The sequence below is a fragment of the Nyctereutes procyonoides genome, unplaced genomic scaffold (genome assembly GCF_905146905.1).
Source record: "Nyctereutes procyonoides isolate TBG_1078 unplaced genomic scaffold, NYPRO_anot_genome, whole genome shotgun sequence".
Taxonomy (NCBI): domain Eukaryota; kingdom Metazoa; phylum Chordata; class Mammalia; order Carnivora; family Canidae; genus Nyctereutes; species Nyctereutes procyonoides.
The window spans coordinates 25,252,706-25,276,323 of NW_026575047.1; the positions used below are offsets into that span (position 1 = coordinate 25,252,706).

The 23,618-nt window shown below is 35.3% G+C and overlaps 1 protein-coding gene across 3 annotated transcripts in view; it reads right to left on the reverse strand.

The window, feature by feature from the left end:
- RAB28 (RAB28, member RAS oncogene family) overlaps window positions 1-23,618 on the reverse strand; it is a 103,261-nt gene that overhangs the window by 58,045 nt on the left and 21,598 nt on the right. For all 3 annotated transcript variants that reach the window (XM_055326422.1, XM_055326421.1, XM_055326420.1), the window contains exon 4: window positions 21,891-22,020. In XM_055326422.1, coding sequence (XP_055182397.1) covers window positions 21,891-22,020 — 130 coding nt within the window. The remainder of the gene's footprint in view (window positions 1-21,890; window positions 22,021-23,618) is intronic.

The following is a 23,618-nucleotide window of genomic DNA, read 5'->3' on the forward strand; positions in this document are numbered from 1 at the left end:
AAAAATAGATAAAACAGATTTCATCAAAGTTTAAAACTTATGTGTATCAAATGGCATTACCAAGAAAATAAAAAAGTAAACTGCGGGAATCAGAGACTTCTAAATCACAGATCTGATAAAGGTACAATATCCTATAAAGATCACTAACAACTCAGTAATAAAAAGTCAACCCAATTTAAAAAGTGGACAAATGATTTGAATATACATTTCTCCAATGATAAGCAAATACACATTAAGTACATGAAAAGATACCTAACATCATTAATCAATATGGAAATGCAAATCAAAAACACAATGAACTATCGCTTCACACACATTAGCATGGTTATTTTTTAAAAAGGGTACAATAATAGTAAGGATATAGAGAAATTGCAGCCCTCTTACAATGCTGATAGAAATGTTAAAGGGGGCAGCTGCTATAGAAAACAGGTTGACAGTTCCTCAAACAGTTCCTCAAATATGACCCAGCAATTCCATTCCTAGGTATGTTCCCAAGAAAAATGAAAACTTCTGTCTATACAAAAACTTATGCACAAATGTTCATAACAGCATTATATATAATAGCCAAAATTTAGAAACAACCCAGTGTCCATCACCTAATGAATAAATGAACAAAATGTGGTGAGGTATATCCATACAATGAAAAGAAAGGAAGTAGTGATACACATCATAACAGAGTACCTTGAAACATCATTACAGGTGAAAAACCCAGACACAAAGGCCATGTATTTCACAATTCCATTTGTAAGAAATTCTCAGAATAAGCAAACCCATAGAGATAAAAAATAGATTAGTATTTGCCAGGGGTTAGGAATGGGGGAGAGAGGGAAGAAGGGAAAAAGAGCAGTGACCACTAATGGGCAAAGAGTTTCTTTTTGGGGGTAACAAACATGTTCTGTAATTAGATAGTGGTTGGTGATGGTTGCATAACCTAGTGAACATACCAAAAACTATTTACTTTAAAATGGTGACTCTTATAGTATATGAATTATTTCTTAATATAAAAAAATCCCATAACTATAGTATCTTAAAATTGTAAAAGTATAAAATGGTCAATAGTCTCTTGGAGTGATAAATATATTCTGATTCCTATTTTACCAATCTGAATGAATACATGGACAATGAAACTTTAAATAATGCATTCAAAACTCCCAGATCCTCTCTTAATCCTCAAATTTTTCTTCAATTCAAAACCCAGTAAATAATGCCATCAAACACAATTATGTATGTACAATTACTAAAGCACTGACTGTATCTCCAACCATTTCTCTCTCTTTAGCAAGCATATCAAAATATAATATACATGTTACATTACATATATATCACACATTATATATATATATCTGCTTCATTATTAAATCATTTGTAATACAGAGCACAACTGATCACATCAAGTGTATCATGCCTGCCTTTATTGTATCTGATCTCTGTGATGATCCACTTGAAAAAACAGCTTTTGTCTCTTCAATAAACAGTATTTGGAAAACGGAACATCTACATGCAAAAGAATGAAAGTCAACTACATTTATACATCACACACAAAAATAAACTCAAAATAAATTAAGGACCTAAATGTGAGACCTGAAACTATAAAAATCCTAGAAGAGAGCACAGGCAATAATTTCTCTGACATTGGCCATAACATCTTTCAAGATATGTTTTCTGAGGTGAGGGAAACAAAAGCAAAAGTAAACTACTGAGACCACATCAAAATAAAAAGTTCCTGCAGAGGAAAGAAAACAATCAATAAAAACTAAAAGACAACCTACTGAATGGAAGGAGATATCTGTAAATGATATATCTGATAAAGGGTTAGTATCCCAAACATAAAAAGAACTTATACAACTCAATACCAAAAATAAATAATCCAATTAAACAATGGGCAGAAGACAAGAACAGACATTCCTCCAAAGAACTCATTTATATGACCAATAGACACATGAAAAGATGCTCAACATCACTCATCGTCAGGGAAATACATATCAAATCCATAATGAGAGGGACACTTGGATAGCTTAGTCAGTTGGACATCTGACTCTTGATATTGGCTCAGGTCACGATCTTGGGGTCCTCAGATTGAACCCTGAGCCAGGCTCCCCATTCAGTGAGGAATCTGCTTTTCTCCTTCTGTCCCTCCCCCTGGTCACATGTGCTATCTAAAATAAATAAATCTTAAAAATAAACCACACTGAGATATTACCTCATATCTGTCAGAATGGCTAAAATCAAAAACACAAGAAACAAGTGTGGGTGAGGATATAGAGAAAAAGGAACGCTCGTGTACTGTTGGTGGGAATGCAAACTGCCGCAGCCACTGCAAAAAGACAGTAGAGAGGTTCCTCGAAAAATTAAAAATAGAACTACCCTATAATCCAGTAATGGCACTGCTGGGTACTTACCCAAAGAATATGAAAACACTAATTCAAAGGGATGTTTACTACAGCATTATTTATAATAACCAAAATATGGAAACAGCCTGAGTATCCAACAAAAGATGAATGAATAAAGAAGATGTGGTATATATAGACAATGGATTAATCATCCATAAAAAAATAATGAAATCTTGCCATTTGTGACAATATGAATGGATCTAGAGGATATAATGCTAAGCAAAATGAGCCAGTCAGAGAAAGAAAAATACTGTATGATTTCATTCATGTGTGGAATTTAAGAAACAAAACAAAGAAAAAGAGGAAAAAAAGAGACAAACCAAAAAATAGACTCTTAACTACAGAAAACAAAGAGAGGGTTACTAGAGGGAAGGTGAGGGAGGGATGGGTGAAACAGGTGAAGGGGATTAAGAGTACACTCCTAACTCTGGGAAACAAACAAAGGGTTGCAGAAGGGGAGGGGAGGATGGTGTAACTGGGTGACCTGCACTAAGTAGGGCACTTGATGGGATAAGCACTGGGTGTTATGCTGTATGTTGGCAAATTAAAGTTAAAAAAAAAAAAAAAAGGGGCAGCCCGGGCGGCTCAGTGGTTTAGCGCCTGCCTTTGGTCCAGGGCATGAACCTGGAGACCCAGGATTGAGTCCCACATCGGGCTCCCAGCATGGAGCCTGCTTATCCCTCTGTCTGTGTCTCTGGCTCTCTCTCTCTCTCTGTGTCTCTCATGAATAAATAAATAAAATCTAAAAAAACAAAAGAGCACACTTGTTTTGATGAGCACTGAGTAATTAATTACTTGCTATACTGTGCCCCTGAAACTAATACAACACTACGAGTTAACTACATTGGAAGAAAAGAGAAACAACTATTGACACCAAAATCTTAGATCATATGAAGACTGATAGATTATAAGACTAGAGATTCTTCTTAAAAACAATTACTTTTAATAAATGTCCAGTAGCTTCTTGGACAGATAGTTCATTTGTATCTCATCATCTACCAAAAGTGACTAAAAACTAATAGTTTCATACATATCACATTTATTAAACTGGAGAAAAATCAATAGAAAAGTATTAGTTCAAAAAGAGGTAAAATAATAAACTTTTGGAATTAAACCTACCTTTTTTAACTCAGTAAAAAAAAGTGCATTTGAATTTTAGATATGCTTCTAAAAGTTGTATGTAATACTGTATTTCTGTAAATCAACTCACTTTCATCCTTCCTCTGGCTTCCATTATAATTTGAGAAGTACTAGAACAGAAAAAAAAGAGGGAGGGCACCATTTACTTTTAGAAGCATTCTTCTTTAATTTGCATAGTATATGTTTGAATATCCTAATACCAAAAAAAGTTATTCATAACTTTTATAATCTTTTATAACTTTTATAATCTGATATTTCATCACCATAATAAATTACATTTTTATATACTAAATATTTAAAGCTATGTTAAAAATTTAATTCTGACTCATTTTTGTTTTCAAAAGAGCTCTAATTTTGGTTTTCTCATTAGTAAGTAAAATAATGAAATTAGAAGAGGTTCTAGATTCTTCAAGTTACAACTTCCATGATTGAGATTCACTTCTAACATAATTAAACATAATGGTTCTGTTTTTTAGTTAACTGTGTCACGCTCATCTCACCAATGTGACTCTGGAGATAGGGCCTTCAAAGAAGTAATAAGGTAAGTCAAGCTCCTATGGATGGAACCTAATCCAAAATGACTGGTGTCCTTATAAAAGTTAAGACCCTTAACCGATACCAAAATATTGGGATTGTCCCCTGCGTATTTTCAGACCATAATGCTTTGAAATTAGAACTAAATCACAAGAAGAAGTTTGGAAGGATTTCAAACACATGGAGGTTAAGGACCATCCTGCTAAAAGATGAAAGGGTCAACCAGAAAATTAGAGAAGAATTAAAAAGATTCATGGAAACTAATGAGAATGAAGATACAACCATTCAAAATCTTTGAAATACAGCAAAAGCAGTCCTGAGGCGGAAATACATCGCAATACAAGCATCCATCCAAGAACTGGAAAGAACTCAAATACAAAAGCTAACCTTGCACCTAAAGGAGCTGCAGAAAAAAACAACAAATAGACCCTACACCCAGCAGAAGAAGAGAGTTAATAAAGATTCGAACTCAATGAAATAGAGACCAGAAGAACTGTGGAACAGATTAACAAAACCAGGAGTTGGTTCTTTGAAAGATTTAATAAGATAGATAAACCATTAGCCAGCCTTATTAAAAAGAGAGAAAAGACTCAAATTACTAAAATCATGAATGAGAAAGGAGAGATCACCACCAACACCAAGGAAATACAAACGATTTTAAAAACATATTATGAGCAGCTATACGCCAATAAATTAGGCAACCTAAAAGAAATGGACGTATTTCTGGAAAACCACAAACTACCAAAACTGGAACAGGAAGAAATAGAAAACCTGAACAGGCCAATAACCAGGGAGGAAATTGAAGCAGTCACCAAAAACCTCCCAAGACACAAGAGTCCAAGGCCAGATGGCTTCCCTGGGGAATTCTATCAAACGTTTAAAGAAGAAACCATACCTATTCTACTAAAGCTGTTCAGAAAGATAGAAAGAGATGGAGTACTTCCAAACTCGTTCTATGAGGCCAGAATCACCTTAATTCCAAAACCAGACAAAGAGCCCACCCAAAAGGAGAATTCTAGACCAATATCCCTGATGAACACGGATGCAAAAATTCTCAACAAGATACTAGCCAAGGGGATCCAACAATACATTAAGAAGATTATTCACCATGACCAAGTGGGATTTATCCCTGGGATGCAAGGCTGGTTCAACACTCGTAAAGCAATCAATGTGATTGATCTTATCAGCAAGAGAAAAAACAAGAACCATATGATCCTCTCAATAGCTGCAGAGAAAGCATTTGACAAAATACAGCATCCATTCCTGATCAAAAATCGTCAGAGTGTAGGGATAGAGAGAACATTCTTCAACATCTTAAAAGCCATCTACGAAAAGCCTACAGCAAATAGCATTCTCAATGGGGAAACATTGGGAGCCTTTCCCCTAAGATCAGGAACAAGACAGGGATGTCCACTCACACCACCCCTAAGATCAGGAACAAGACGGGGATGTCCACTCGCACCACTGCTATTCAACACAGTACTAGAAGTCCTAGCCTCAGCAATCAGGCAACAAAAATAAAATAAAAGGCATTCAAATTGGCAAAGAAGAAGTCAAACTCTCCCTCTTCGCAGATGACATGATACTCTACCTAGAAAACCCAAAAGCCTCCACCCCAAGATTGCTAGAACTCATACAGCAATTTGGCAGTGTGGCAGGATACAAAATCAATGCCCAGAAGTCAGTGGCATTTCTATATACTAACAATGAGACTGACAAAAGTGAAATTAAGGAGTCAATCCCAGGGATCCCTGGGTGGCGCAGCAGTTTGGCGCCTGCCTTTGGCCCAGGGCGCGATCCTGGAGACCCAGATCGAATCCCACATCGGGCTCCCAGTGCATGGAGCCTGCTTCTCCCTCTGCCTGTGTCACTGCCTCTCTCTCTGTGTGTGTGTGTGACTGTCATAAATAAATAAAAATTTAAAAAAAAGATTTAAAAAAAAAAGGAGTCAATCCCATTTACAATTGCACCCAAAAGCATAAGATACCTAGGAATAAACCTAACCAAAGAGGTAAAGGATCTATCCCCTAAAAACTACAGAACACTTCTAAAAGAAATTGAGGAAGACACAAAGAGATAGAAAAATATTCCATGCTCAGGGATTGGAAGAATTAATTGTGAAATTAATTGTGAAAATTGTGAAAATGCTAATGTTACCCAGGGCAATTTACACGTTTAATGCAATCCCTATCAAAATACCATGGACTTTCTTCAGAGAATTGGAACAAATCATCTTAAGATTTGTGTGGAATCAGAAAAGGCCCCGAAAAGCCAGGGGAGTATTAAAAAAGAAAACCATAGCTGGGGGCATCACAATGCCAGATTTCAGGTGGTACTACAAAGCTGTGGTCATCAAGACAGTGTGGTACTGGCATAAAAACAGACACATAGATCAACAGAACAGAATAGAAAATCCAGAAGTGGACCCTCAACTTTATGGTCAACTAATATTCAACAAAGGAGGAAAGACGATCCACTGGAAAAAAGACAGTCTCTTCAATAAATGGTGCTGGGAAAATTGGACATCCACATGCAGAAGAATGAAACTAGACCACTCTCTTGCACCAGACAGAAAGATAAACTCAAAATCGATGAAAGATCTAAATGTGAGACAAGATTCCATCAAAATCCTAGAGGAGAACACAGGCAACACCCTTTTTGAACTTGGCCACAGTAACTTCTTGCAAGATTCATCCATGAAGGCAAGAGAAACAAAAGCAAAAATGAACTATTGGGACTTCATCAAGATAAGAAGCTTTTGCAAAGCAAAAGATACCGTCAACAAAACTCAAAGACAACCTACAGAAAGGGAGAAGATATTTGCAAATGACGTATCAGATAAAGGACTGGTATCCAAGATCTATAAAGTACTTATTAAACTCAACAGCAAAGAAACAAACAATCCAATCATGAAATGGGCAAAAGACATGAACAGAAATCTCACAGAGGAGGACACAGACATGGCCAACAAGCACATGAGAAAATGCTCCGCACCACTGGCGATCAGGGAAATACAAATCAAAACCACAATGAGATACCACCTCACACCAGTAAGAATGGGGTAAATTAACAAGGCAGGAAACCACAAATGTTGGAGAGGATGTGGAGAAAGGGGAACCCTCTTGCACTGTTGGTGGGAATGTGAACTGGTGCAGCCACTCTGGAAAACTGTGTGGAGGTTCCTCAAAGAGTTAAAAATAGATCTGCCCTACGACCCAGCAACTGCACTGCTGGGGATTAACCCCAAAGATACGGATGCAATGAAACACCGGGACACCTGCACCCCAATGTTTCTAGCAGCAATGTCCACAATAGCCAAACTGTGGAAGGAGCCTCGGTGCCCATCGAAAGATGAATGAATAAAGAAGATGTGGTTTATGTATACAATGGAATATTACTCAGCCATTAGAAACGATGAATACCCACCATCTGCTTCGATGTGGATGGAACTGGAGGGTATTATGCTAAGTGAAATAAGTCAGTCAGAGAAAGACAAACATTATATGGTCTCATTCATTTGGGGAATATAAAAAATGGTGAAAGGGAATAAAGGGAAAGGAGAAAAAATGAGTGGGAAATATCAGGAAGGGAGACAGAACGTGAGAGATTCCTAACTCTGGGAAACGAACAAGGGGTTGCAGGGAGGTGGGCGGGGGTGGGGGTGACTGCGTGACGGGCACTGAGGGGGGGTAGTTGATGGGATGAGCACTGGGTGTTATCATATATGTTGGCAAATTGAACACCAATAAAAAATACATTAAAAAAAAAAAAGAAAGTTAAGACCCAGGAATGCACAGAGGAAAGAACATATGAAGACAATGGAAGATGACTGCCAACTACAAGCCAAGCAGAGAAGTCTCAAAAGGAAACTTTGATCCTGGGCTTCTATCCTCCAGGGAAGAAATACATTTGTTTAAACTACCCAGTGTGAGGCACTTCATTATGGCCCTGGCAAACTAACACAGGCTCTAATTTTTTCAGTTATTTAGATCTCCTTAGTATGGAAACCAACACCAAAATAAAGAACTCATATTTCAAGAAACTGTAAAATAAGTTCTTTGGAGAAATAAACATGTAAAAAGGCTCTGGACATCCTTTCTTAGAAGCTGAATTATTTTGGTTGCAGCAGGACTATAAAAATAGCAATTTCACATCTTAAAGCAAAAGTTAACTTCCTACTAGTTTTTTGTGTTTTGGTATAGGTATACATGTATGTTTAGCTGGGATTTTTTTAATTGCAAAGAGCCTATATTAAATCCCAGACTGGTAGATACCCTTGAGCTGGATCAAAACTTAGCTGTAACAAGATGGAGAGAAGTGAGGTATTTTGGAGGAAAAGAGCTGGGTTCAAATCTTGGCTCCACCTCCTCCTAGCTACTTAACAATAATCAATCTACTCTCTCTGAAATTCAGTTTCCTCAGTTATAAAGGGAGATCACTTAGCATGATGCCTGGCACATAACCAATGCTCTATAAAAAGGGGCATCATTTTATCACTGTATTTAAACAACTCAACATTAGCCAAAAGGAACAGTAAACTATCTACCTAAGCAGCATGTGTGAGTGTGTGTGTGTGTGTGTGTGTGTGGCATCAATGTGCCATGTACTATTATCTAATTTTTACTATAACTTAAGTAATAATAAAGCCCAAATATAATCAAATTGACACAACAGCCTATATTGCTTTGAAAAATAATAAATACCTGGCATAGGTTCTCTTTAATGACTCGAATACTTAAGGATTCAAGATTTCTGCCAATTTCTCCCTAAATAGACTTTATCTTAAAATGCTATATTTTGCCTGAAATTCAGTATTTCTATTTATGCACCCAAACTCTACTAATTTTGCAAAGACTTCAGTTTTAAGTTCCACATTCCTCTTAATACTTTGGTGACAATTTTTCCCTCCCATTGATGCAATAGTACCAAATTATATGTTGTCTTTCCTTTATACTTTTTATGTTAGTCTTACTTCTACAACAAGACTTGAAGTTTCCTGACAGTAGGATTCATAATATATGGACCTAGAAAGCAGCCATGTACTCACAGAAAGAATTTACTACTTTATAGACTGTGTTAAGCAGTTATAAAGAAGTTTGCTACTGCCTTTCTATGTTACTTAATTTAAAGGTATTTCAAATTAGGAACCCCTGCGTGGCTCAGTCAGTTAAGTGCCTACCTTAAGCTCATGTCATGATCCCAGGGTCCTGGGATTGAGTCCCACATTCAGCTCCCTACTCAGTGGGGCGTCTGCCTCTCCCTCTGCTCCTCCCCGTTTGTGCTCACATTCTCTCTCTCTCTAGCAAAACTAAATGGATAAGATTTTTATTTTTTTAAGAAATTACATTTGTAATTTTTTAAAGATTTTATTTAATTATTCATGAGAGACACAGAAAGAGAGACATAGGCAGAGGGAGAGGAAGAGGAAGAAGGAGAAGCAGGCTCCCTGCAGGGAGCCTGGTGGGGGACTCAATCCAAGGACCCAGGGAGCACGACCTGAGCCAAAGGCAGATGCTCAACCACTAAGCCACCCAAGTGCCCTAGATAAAATCTTTAAAAAAAAAAAACAGAAAAAAACATATTTCAAATTAGGGAGAATGTAGAATATATATAGAACCGCATATAGATCTGAAAGCATCTTAAAGAATCACCTAATTTAGCATAATTAATTCTTTAGAAGTAATTATTAGATAAAATACAGATTACAATAACATTTTTCTCATTTTTTATTTTTTCCATTGTTAGCAATATATCTCTTTTATAGTCTACAGCAGTTAATCTCTACCATTCCCTGAATGATAATGAGAATATATTTTCACAGTAGCAACTGGTGACATTTCAATAAATCAATGTGCTGCAGTGATACCTAAATAAAAGCTTATTTCACTATAATGATGCTTCCAGGCTTCCCTCAAGTCAGGTGGTTACTTGCAGTTAATGATCTGTGACATACCACACAAGTAGTCCTAAAAAGACTTATTATCCACTGCATGTGCAACAATATTTGCTTTATGGATGGCTACATGAATGAAGACATTCAATGTAACTGTAAAAGTAAAATCAAAAGAAAACTTACAAGTAACATGTTTTCTTTAAGTAAAAGGGCTGTGACCATTTTCCATTAATACTTAACCTTTTGCTGGAGCAGTGCAACCACATATAACGCTCAAATCCATAAAGCCCAAGAGCTGTTCTGGGTTAATGCTAATTAACTGCCCCCAATCAAAAGACCAGTAACTTTCCAAAAATGTAAGATCATCAGCCTCTATTGCTGACATCAAAGTCATAAAGCAAAGCTTAAAGAACAATAAAAAAGACAAATATGCCTTATATATGTTAAGACCCTTTTAATCAAATCTCTTTATACCTGTACAATACAAACATGCTGAGAAAAGAATTATTATGCTGCATACAAATTTGCTAATCTCAAACAATACTCTATCTTTCATAGCTGCCAGACATTGCAAGCATTCACATGTTTACCATTTATAATTTTATTTCATTCACTAGACTCGGCTTTTGTCCACCATATGTCCACTGTGGATTAACTATTCCCTTAGGTACAATTAAGGCCTTTCCATTTGTTGTAAGAAGAGCTAAGTATGAAGGACACGGCCAGAAATAACATTTATACCTCAACCAAAAACAGAAGCACATTGAAACTCACACCATCGTTTATGCAGCATCTTTTTTTTTATTAGACACATGTCTACATAGCAAAATAAACTTGAGATAAAAATTCATGGCAACTATACACCAGCTTTCACCATTGAGATTAGATATCAAAATCATATCACCACCAACTGAGTTCAAATAATTTTTCAGAAAAATATATTTCTAAAATATAAGTTAAATGAAGGCTAACTTCCAAACATTAATTATAACTGAAACTTTCATCATTATTTATGTATTTTGAAGGACATTTCACACAATTAATAATGTTTTTGACTTTTAAATCCTTAAATTAAATATATATGTATATATATTTATACACACTTAGCAATACCTCCTCCCATTACCCATGACTAGAAGAGAATCTGAGGAGACAGGAGACACAATAACAATGAACACATAGAGCACCTGTTACATACATGCAGTGATTCTAGGGGGTGTATATATATATATATATATATATATATATCTTACAACAACCTCCCTATAATGTAGGTGCTATTGTTACTCTCACTTTACAGATGAGAAAATTGAGCAACGAAGAGCCTTAAGTACCTTACCATGGTTAACAATAAATAAATGAGCCCATACTTGAACTTAAGTGGTCTTACTTAAAAAAGTCTGTGCCCCCTGAGGGGGACACTTGATGGGATGAGCACTGGGTGTTATTCTGTATGTTGGTAAATTGAACACTAATAAAAAATTAATTTAAAAAAAATTCTGTATGTTGGTAAATTGAACACCAATAAAAATTAATTTATTAAAAAAAATAAAAAAATAATAAAATAGGGATCCCTGGGTGGCGCAGCGGTTTGGCGCCTGCCTTTGGCCCAGGGCGCGATCCTAGAGACCCGGGATCGAATCCCACGTCAGACTCCTGGTCCATGGAGCCTGCTTCTCCCTCTGCCTGTGTCTCTGCCTCTCTCTCTCTCTCTCTCTGTGACTATCATAAATAAAAAAATAAATAAATAAAATAAAAAATAAAAAAATAAAATAAAATAAAAAAATAAAGAAGTCTGTGCCCTTAATATAAATATCCATAAAGGAAAATACAATTTCTCATCATTTTAAAAATAAAATTTTTATGGAAATTAAGAGATTCATTAGAGTTAGGAGTTCAGTTTTCAAAAGAAATATGTGTGTAATGTAGCAGATGTCTTGCGTGGTCTGATGAGGTAGAGTGACTCATAAGCAAAAAATGAGTCTGTCATTATTAAACTCTTCTTCCAAATGAAAAACACCTAGGGTCAGAGCTGTACAGAACCTAGAACAGTATTATTTTCACTTTATCATCTCACGAGGTCTGTAATTCCATTTTTCACTGAGACAGAGAATTAATACTAGTCATTCATAACAAGTACCTACTGACCACTTCCTGTGTGCAGGGACTAAGCTAGATACTAGAGAGGCAGCCATGAACAAGGCAGTCTCTGCCTTCATGGAGTTTCAACTATAGAACACCTGAATTAACTGTGGGGCGGGGGGGGGGGGGATCTTTAAATAGCTAATAATTATTAAAATCACATGAGAAACCACCTAGTATCCTGTCCTAGTCCTTCTATTTATTTGTTTCTCTGAAGAGTTTAAGATTTAGGAAAGTCTTCCTGGATCCCTCAGTTCTACTTTTTCACTAAATCAGATCAATGCAATAGACCGAAGATTAAGGAATGGAGATGACTCATTCAAAATTATATCTAAAAACAGAACAAGTTCAAAAACAAAAAGATAAGCATTTTATATCATCAGGTGTTTGTTCACATACCCTATGTCTTTCTCTTCCTGTGAACATAAAACATGCCATAATATATCCCATCCTTAAAAAACAACCCCACAGAGTTCTGACCCACATTCCTTCCAGCTGCTGCCCCATTTACCAGCTCCCTTGTAGAGTGGCATTACATATACACATCACATCTATTAACTGTCTACAATTCACTGACTTCTCTCTTTAACTTACTCTCCTCAGCTTTCACCCTCACCACTCCAATGAACCTGTTTGCCAAGGTCACCACCCATCACCTCTACATACTTAATCTAATAATCATTCTAGGTCCTCATCTGTCGCTCATCCCCTTCTTAAAACATCTTTAAATATAGCTTCCAGGATACTATACTCTCAGGATTTTCCTCCGATCTCCACTGGCCACATTCTAATTCCTTTGTTGATCTTTATTTCACAAAACTTTTAAAACATGGCTGTAACCCAAGGATTAATCTTTGGGCTTCTCATTTTATACTCACTCCTATGTAATGTTCATCCAGTCTCAAGGATTTAAATACCATCAATATGTTTTGGACTCCCACACTTTTATCTCTAGACTTCCTCTTGCTCCTGAACTCCAGATTCATATATTCAACTACCTATTAAATATCTCCACAGAGATAACTAACGTTAAGTACCTCAAACTTACAGCATGTCCAAAAGCAAACTTGTGACCCTCACCCAAAACTGGTTCTTCCTGTACTCTTTCTCAAGTCAGTAGATTGATCATTAGCCTTCCAGATGCCTAGGCCAAAATCTTGGCATTATCTTGTGTCTTCTCTCCTCTAACTCCACAATCTATGAGAAAATCCATGATGCCTGCCTTCAAAATGTATCCAGAAGCCAATTCCTATTCACTACTTGTACTGCTGTCACCCTAGTCCATACCACCATTATTTCTCACCTGGATTATGTCAAAAGCCTCTTATCTGTTTACTTTACTTCCACGCATACCCACTACAGTAAATTCTCACAACAAGAACCGTAGTGTTCCTTTCAAGTTAAATCGCTTCACTCCACCGAAATCCCTCAGTGGCTTTCCATCTCACACAGAGTAAAAGTTGAAGGCCTTAGAATGGCTATACTGATCTGTCCTCTTCCTAGATCCTTTCTTCCTTATATCTAACTTCATGTCCTACACTATTCTTTCACTGACTATTCCCTATATATACACACACAGCTACACACACACACACACACACACACACACACACACCTCCTTGTAGTTCCAGAGAAGGGACAAATGCCAAAATAATACCTCAAAGGTTTTGCTCCAACTCTTCCCTTCTACTTGGATTACTCTTCATCCAGGTATCTATGTGGTGCTCTCTTCCTCTCTTTGCTCAAATGTCATCTTCTCAAACTTTCCTGCTACTATATTTAAAATCTTAACACCCTCTTCCAAATCTTCCTTTTTCTCCCTTCCCTGCTTCATCTATACACAACTTATCATCATTTAACATTTTATATATTTCTTATTCGTTTATTTACTATCTTCCTCTACTGGAACCAGGCTAGATAAGGACAAGAATTTTTGTCTGTTCATTACTATATCCCTAACACTTAGACAAGTATGTGCTAGTAACTATTTGTTAAATGAAATTGAATAAATGAGAGAAGACATAGAAAACAAAAAGGAAATACCTGCCGAATTGATTTATTTATACTGCAAAAACTAGACATTCATGTGAAATTTTAGAAAATAATGTCACAGAAAAAAGTAAAATTTAAGCTCAAGAATATTTTTAAATTAAAAAGAAGCACTATTTTTAGAGTCCCCAAACACTCCAAAGTTGACAATATTTCCAATGTGTGCCTAGCAATTAATAAGAACTCAATAAATCTTAGCTAGAGTCATTATTATTACTGTTATTAGGTATATGGACCTACCCATGTATAAAGAAAATAGATCCTTAATCTAACAATTGAATAAAATGAGCCTAAGAAATCATCTGCAAAGATAAGATGACAGGGTTTACAGGACATATAAAGTTAAAATTAAACTCTTTTAAAAATTATATGCAGTAAATTTGTTCAATTAAGCAGATTTATTACTAAACATGTTTGGGTAATCATATTTTAGGAACTGAAGGTGCTTATGATTACCAAGTACAACCCTTTATTTTATGCATGAGAATGATCCTATGTGATATAAGTAAATTGCCCGAGGTGACATAATCAGAAAAAATGCCAGCGCCAGGACAAAAGCTAGAGTTTTCGGATCCCCACTCTAAGTGTTTCTTTAATCTGTATTGGCTTTGTTCCACAATCATTGCAAATTAAATTAATTATTAAAGGGGCTTAAACGACATTATGAAAATTTTAAATCTCCTTTTCACAAAGAAATCTGTCTATAGCTATAAATTTTTTAATTTATAAATTTTATAAAGCTATACATTTTTATAATTGTAATTTAATGAATTAAAATTAAATTTAATATTTAACAATTTCTTCTAACTTTTAAAATCAGAGACTCACCACAGAAAACAAAAAGTAAAGTGGATGATCCTTTCTTTAGCATTTAATAAACTTTCTCTATCATGACCAGAAGAAGATGGACAGAAATTTCATAAACAGATTGTTACAACAGAAATGCTTACACAATACTTTAAAACAAACAGGACAAAACCACAGAAACCGTAATGTTTCTCAGGCTAAGGACATCATAATATTGTCAAACGGTTTGTAGTAGGCTATCTAAAAAAAAAAAAGTAACTATGAAATGACATAATAACATTACTGCAACACCTGTGAAAAATGATTTTGATGAGTATTATGAAAAAGCACTCATTTGACATCTTCTTCCCCAGTAAGTATCAGTCCTAATACCAGTCTGAATGCAATCTTATGCATTTAATTCGAGGAAACTACTCCACCAATTGAACTGGAAATACTAACAAAATGTTCTGAAAGTAGAGCAGGAGTATGAAGTATTATGTAAAAGAACAGCTTTAAGAGTATAAATTAAAATACTCTCTTGCTATACAGAATACCAATGCTGTATCATAATCAGATGCTCTTAGCATCTTCCAGTAAGTAAATAATCATAGCTCTGTTAACAAATTTACATGCAAAGTGAGGAAAAATTAAAAAAAAATGAAGCAATAGAAACAAAAATATAAAGTCCATCTGAAAAAAGAGGAAAAAAAATGAAGCAATAGAAACAAAAATATAAGTCCATCTGAAAAAGACACTTGGATTTGATACTTTGGGAATACTATTCCCAGAACAAAAAAAGAACCAAAGTAATAAAATAAATGGATAAGAAGGCAGAATGTTTTAATTCACAATGTATAAACAGAATGAACTTTTCAAATTCTCAAAAGAGTTTCTGTTCATGCTTTATATAAATTATAAACTCTCTTAAGCAAACTGATAATGAGTCATTCGTTCACTTTGTTATAATATTGTAGATGATAACTTTTATAGAAGTCGATATGAATCCTCCAAAATAGGAACCAAAGTAAATGTTACCTACTTCATATTTTCTACTCTCCAGATAAAATAAGAATTTTTGAACACTCAAAAGAGTCACAGGATAAGCAAGCACATTTGTGTAAATTCCCATGAAGTTTTTCAAATTGAATGTATAACCATTTCTTATACTCCTCTGTCACTAAGAATAATCTTTTACAAATTTTGTGGTAATTTTATTGAGGACATCAGTTAAATTTTTCAATCTGAAATTTACTTGTTTTACTAATACATTTCCATTGAGTTCAGGGAACACAACTACAGAGTACATTAAAATGTAACCTTTGAACCTCGCAGTGTAAAACATCACTTCCTGGGCAGAGATAGCACTCCAAGAACAATCAATCACTGTTAAGAAGAATATACACTCAACATTGTTAATTAGTGTTGATGCACTCTCCTCTATGCCCTCATCTGTCATGAAGATTGTTTAAAAATCTGAGTTATTAGTCTTTATTTGGGAAAGGATCTGGTTAATATCTTTAAGAGCAGAAATCATTCATCCATCCACTCTATCCCAGAGCATGATAATTCCTACCCCCAATACAAGTTACTGATAACCACCACCCCTCCACTAACTAAGAAGCTATAAATCAGGAAAAGGGCAGCTTCTATGCAACCCCTGTTAATTTCTGTTTACAATCTATCCAACTGAGAATGTTAGCTAGTCAGGGGAGAAACTAGCTGATGGATCAGATAGTAGGAAAACATAACAGCTTAAAGATAGAAAATAACAAAATGACAAAACACCATTGCTTATAAGACATGGATTACATTTAAAATTAATCTTTAAAAAATTAATATTCCTGAATGTTCATTTCAATGGGAGCCTTTCCTAAAACACTGAAAAATTAAAACTGTTACTTCAACACAGATGGTTTTTGGAATTAAACACAAAAATTAAACAAAAAAGAGTCAAAACGTGTAGGTTTCTACCATTACATAAAAGTCACATTAGGAAAAGGCAAAATTACTAATTCTTTTATATTTATTTAACCTAAAATCATGATATAAAATCTATGACAGTTTATCTCAAACATGATCCTGCATAATATAACTTCAATATACTACCTAAGAAATACTCTGACATTATTCACCACGGTGGAATTCAGTAGGCCAGTTGGGCCCGAAAGCCATCTAACAGATTCCCTGTACCTACCCATGTATTTTTCCTCATTAAGAAAACCATTTTCCCTTAATAACACATCCCCAGCCATAAACACTTCTAATTTCAACGAAGGCTTCATGAAAAGGCTTTTATTCATTCATTCAGGCACTGTTTTCAGTGATGAGTTTCCTAGGTTTCATTGAGCTTGGAATTAAGTGGGGAAGATAGACAAGAAACAGACAAGAACATCAGATGGCACTGAGGCTCCGCAGATAACTGAAACCAAAGAGAAAGGGACTGCAGGGCCTGTTTAGGCTGAGCGGCCAAGAAGGGGAATTCTGAGGGGATAACATTTAAGATGAGATCCAAATGACAAAATGGAGCCAGTCAAGCAAAGACCAGAAGTATTTCAAGCAGAAGAAATCCTATGGTACAAAATAACTTAAAATGTTTTAAGTACAGAAAAAAAAAAAGAAATGTGTGCCTTAGCATCTAGTGCATGAGGGAATATACAGTAGAAGAGGTCTGAGAGGCAGGCAGGGGTCAGATCACCCAGTGCTTGGCAAACTTGGATGAGGAGTTTGGAATTCGTTCTAAGAGTGATGAGAAAGCACTAGAAGAGTCAATGACAATATGATTTGCCATTTGGGAACTAGATTGTAGAGGAGCAAACCCAAGAGCATGAAGGACAGTTAGGAAGCTACTATAGCATATAGCAGTTCACATGAGAAGTGACAGTGGTGTGTCAGGCCATGACCAGGTCTACCTGTTATAAGCCCAGAAGCAGACAAAATGAAAAACCCTGAGGCTCCATGGTGTAGGCTCTGATCCAGTGAGAGAGCAAGACCTTCAAGGCCAGGAAACCAGGTACCAGACCTGGTAAATCTGGCTCTGTGAATTGCAGATATGGCCTTGTATGGTAATAAAATGTTTTTCAGGTGCTATCAGTTGTTTCCTTTTACATTGGGCTTCAGACACCATTACACTTCAACAGAACTTCTGTAAAGTACACAGAATAAGTAGATGGCACCCTCTTTCCCATTTCGGAAGTTACTGACCAGGAATTTATGCTTACCTTGCTAGGGAAAAGTAGGGCCTTCCATGAAGATCTTTGACATAATTGTATTTATTAATCCCAACAACCAAACAGAAGACAGGCAGTCAGATTTTTAGAAAACTTAAAGGGAGCTAAGTAAAATAATAAAATTAAGACTAAAGTTAGCAGGTCCCTATCACTCCTTAAGCACTCTCTTCAGCCCAACCTTTGTGCAAATGAACAAGTTAACCAAATACACATAGTTGGCACTCCAGAGTGTTTGCTGAATTAAAATACTCTACCCATCATATGGTATGGGAAGTATCAATCTAAAAAATAAAAATAAAAATAAGATGATGACAAAGAAATTCTCTGGGAAACTTTCCCTCTAGGCCACTTTTTAAAAATATGTTTTGGTTCTTCTAATTTGTAATTTCTGATCATTCAAATTGAAGCTATAGCCAGTGTTTTTAAAAGGTTATTATAAGTAATAATAATAATACTTCTGAGCACTTACAGTGTACAGGCTAATGCTAAGGGCTTTCCATGTAATATCTCATTTAATCTTTACACCAACTTTCCCAGACAGCAGCTATTATCCTTACCTGCAGACAAGGAAGTTGAGGTGTACAGATACAAAGTAACCTGTTTGTCACACTGCTGTTAAGTGAAGAAACTGGGCTTGTAAAAGCAAAATATACAGACATTGAAACCCCTATGATCTTAACCACAATTCAATACTTCATTTAAAATCATAAAGAGTACAAAGACACTAACAAGTGTCTTAGAGCCTTTCAGAATAGAATATAGAATAAAAAATTTGTTTTAGGCATTATACACTGAAATAATTTAGTCATTACCAACTCTATTTTGTAAAAGTAAATCTTTTCCTCTACTGGCTACTTCATTAACCTATTCTAGTTACTCTTTATATTTAAACAAAATAAAACACAATTTTTAATAAAAAATAAACTCATAATTCATCTTTAACCTAAGAATACCTTCAATCCTCAGCCCAAATTTCTGTGAATTTACTATATTTTAATAAAAAACAAATGATTTTATAACATTAATTATGTTCTTCCTATAAAACAAATTCACACATACATACATATATGCATACTTCCTCTCCTCTCCCTCCCGCTCTCTCCCTCTCTCCTTCCCCGTCTCTCTTCCTCTCTCTCCCTGTATAGAAATTTTCTATCTTATACTTCTGCTAAACCTTGGCTAAAAATTGGCTACTGTTGGAGTACCTGGGTGGCTCAGTCATTAAAGGTCAGACGGGTGATTTCAGCTCAAGTCATGATCTCATGGATTGTGGGATTGATCAAGCCCCACATGAGGCTCCTCACTCAGCATGGAGTTGGCTTGGGATTCTCTCTCTTCCTCTCTCTCTGCTCCAGCCTCCATGCTATGCCTCCCCCACCCTACTCCCTGCCGCCTACTCAAACATACAGGTGCTCTCGCTCTCTAAAATAAATAAAATCTTCTTAAAAATAGAATAAAATGAAAGTTGGCTACTGCCAACAATATTTTCATAGCCTATACATATTTCTTTTCAACATATGCTTTCTATTTTGCAACTTAGAAAGTTGCAAAGAACAGGACACAATGATGAGTTTTTAAAAGCACAGTTAGGTAGATGACTCCCTGTAAATAAGGAACATAATAATCCAATTTCAGATGCCTTCCCATCATGTTTCCTTTGCTTTGCCTTTAATCCATATGTAAAATCTTTGCTTTCTAATATAATTTTGTTCCCCAAAACAGAAGATGAGTACATACTACCACACTGATATAACATTAACTTGGAAACACAGATTTCCAAGATCTTTTGTTACATGACCATATGAAATCAGGCCAGTGACAGAGTATGAAATAAATAATATCCAGGAAAATGTTCACCTTATAATCTCTTCATTTTACAAAGTAAAATTGTATGTAACTGCACACTTTATTCTATGATCTCATTCTGAAAAAGAGTATTATAAATACAAGGAAAGGGCTAGAGCTAAACCAAAAGCTAAAAAACTCAACTTTTTATGCTATTAAATCTCAAACATAACACTATAATAATTTTTTTGCATAAATTCATATAACTTATATAAATGTTTGTTTTTAAATCTTAGGAATTGCATCACAGCACAGTCCAATAGCCCATCTAGTCTAACAGCCTCTCTTTGACAGTGACCAATGGCAGATGCCTCACAGGACAGCATAAACACATAACATAATGTATATAATTATGTGCCACTATACCATTACTCTAGATGGTAGTCAGATTATGTCTTGAAAGAAATGAAAACAATTCTCAACCCCCATCCTTTTCCTGCTCTACAATTTCCTAAAAGGTGATGAGAAACTGCCAATAACGCACAAATTTAACCATAACATAAGCCAGTGCTTCAGTAACATGGCAACTAAGAAACAATCTCCTAAAAATGAAAAGTTGCACTCAGAAATAGAACTAAGGTCATCAAAACTTATGATTTCTGAGCACTGGGTATTATGCTAGATGTTGGCAAATTGAACTCCAATTAAAAAAAATTTATGATTTCTAAAGGGGAATTTCAATGAATTGAAAAGCATCTGATTCATTAAATTAGAATCATTTATGAACAGAAGAGCAAAATTCAACTAAAGCTTAAAAAAAACTCTATCTCTTACCCAAGTCATCCATTTCATGATATATAATACTATTTTCTAAAAAAAAAGTATTATAAAATTTATATTTTTAACTCTTCAGAGAAATGGTATCCACACCTGTTTTATAATGGTTTTAAAGTAAGGCTTGGATTTATTAAATGTTCATCTAAGTGTGCAAAACCACATAATGAAGATATTTTGGTTTAGTCCTTCAGGAAGTACTATTTCCTAAATAATTACAGACTAAAAAAAAATGCACTATACTTTTAAAGACCTTTGGAGAAGATAATTCTCTTGGTAGTATACTTGGTATTGGTTTAACAATGCTTGTAGTCAGGAAACTATTCCTGACCTAAATCCTCCATGGTATAATTTAAATTCATTTTCTCTTTTTCTGACCTCAAACAGTTGTAGAAGATTAGGTCGTATCATAATATTTTATATTAAAAACCCTTACTAACGTCTCCTTTTCCAGGTAACTACGTTGCAGGACTATGAACCAACTAACAGTCTTGTACTAAATTCAGTCTTATAATTTCATATGCTGTATATTATAGCCCAAGAGACAGATCTCAAAAATTACTTACCCACCATTTTTACCAATCACTACTCCTCCCCAACATACTCTCTTAAAAACATATTTTACAACAAACGCCAAAAATTTAGAAAGAGAACTTTATGAGAAATGAGAGTAAGGAACAACACACACAAAATTCCACTGCTTTCTTTCCTAGAAACAGAGGATCACTAATGAAATCTATCTCTCAAAATCTCTAGGGCAGAGCTGAAGCTGCAGTGCAGTATCATAAAATCTGCAGCTGTGCTGCTGTTCTTAACAGTCCATGCTGCTTCCTCAGACCACAGGAAGCCAAAACACACACCATAAGAACAGAACTTACCTGAACAAGAACTGGCCAAAGCAGCAGAGCAGTTACAACAGATCAAGCATCAAAACTGTTACTGAAAACATTGTATACATCTTTAAATATGGTCTCCTCAAGCAATGTACTTACTCCAGGAAAGCTGAATCTTTTGTTTCTAAACATCAACATTTTTGTAAAAATAAAGACTATAGGATAGTCTATGGATAGGATAGTTACCATCCATAAATAAGCATTAATAACTTACTTTTATTGCCCACCAACGCAACCAGCGGCTGAGTTTCTGACTCCTCGCTCACTTTCTTCACCACAGAATACCAGTCTTCCAAATTCTCAAAGCTTTGATAATTTGTAATATCATATACCAAGAGAATTCCCTGTCACAAAAGAGTTACAGAATCTTTGTAAGGTACTTGGCATATGCATAGTAAGTTAAAATAAATTCAAGAAAATTGTATCATAGAGGTAAAAAAGCTTCACAGTCTACAATCCTGCCTGTAACTTTCACGAGGTCAAACATTTAAACCTTTCAATAAATAACCATCTGCTGCTGCTCTTTTTAAATATTTTCAAAAATGGAGATTCCATGACATCCCTTGATAGTCAATTTTAATGTTTAACACAATTTTCTTTAAATGAAATAAGTCGATTTCCTCTTTTGGTCCTCTGTGCATTTGGAGAACAACATGAGAGTATCCTCTTTATAATAACCCTTCATGTACTTGAAGATAGTTAAGTAACTCCTTTACCGTCTCCTTTCCAGAATAAACAAACTCAATTCCTTAAACTTGCCTCAAAGGACCTATTTTCTATCCCTTTAATCATAGTTGTTGGGTTCTTCCCAGGACACACTACATACAGCTTTTTGACATCCTCTTTAAAATGAGCAATGTAAAACTGGACATGATACTGTAATAAGAGCCTGAACAAGCCAAATATAACAGAGGGATTGCTTCCTGCCTCTTATATATCATATTCCTTTTAATATATCCCATTATTTTGTGTGGGAAGGAGAAGTATGTACATACACAAAAAATAACAGTGCCACATTCTTGATTCTCATCCAGTTTGTGGTCAAACACTTAATCAAAGTTCTGCATATAGTGTAAGTCTGGACCCTAATAGCATTATGTCTCCTTCTTCTTAGGTTATAATCAAAAATTTTAACCACATTTTTGTACCTACTATGTACCTTGACATATATTTAGACCTTTTCATTAGGCCTTACAGCAATCATGCAACAGTGGTATTCTTATTCTCATTATACTAATAAACAGACATTATAATAACCAAGGTCACACAGCTAGGCAAGTGATGAAGCCAGATATGAATCAAGGGCTGAATGAATATAAAGCCCGCTCATTCGTTCTATAAGCATTTGTCTGCCAACTATATGCCAAGCATTGTGCTGGGTCCTAAGGGTATAAATTACAAACCTCAAGACACTGTCTTGCAGCAAGGCAGGTACGTAAACAGACAAGTATAGAACACACATACCAGTGATATGCCGGTAAATATTAATCAACTGGCTAGGGGTTGTGGTAGGGGTACGGAATTTCAGAGTATGATTTGTAGAATTTACCTATTTTTATGGTGTAAATACTCCACTAGGGCCATTTTCAAGCTACTGAGGTCACTTTACTGAGGAGAGCTGGGTAGGACACCACCATATTACACCTGCACCATACAAATACACTAGACAGAAATAATTTCAAAAACATAAATAACAAAAATATATGATAAAATAATTAGTAAATGATGTATTTGTGTATGTATCTTTGTTTCTAGCATATTTTATGAGTTTATATATAATTTTTAATCATGAATGTATTCAACTGAGTCACAAAAATTTCCAAAAACTTAACGACTGACTTTCTCAAGCCAGTTATAGCATATTACTCTTATAACTTTCTAATACCATGCTCTTTTATTAAATTACACCTGGCTCCCAAGTCACTTAGCTTCCCTGGGTCTC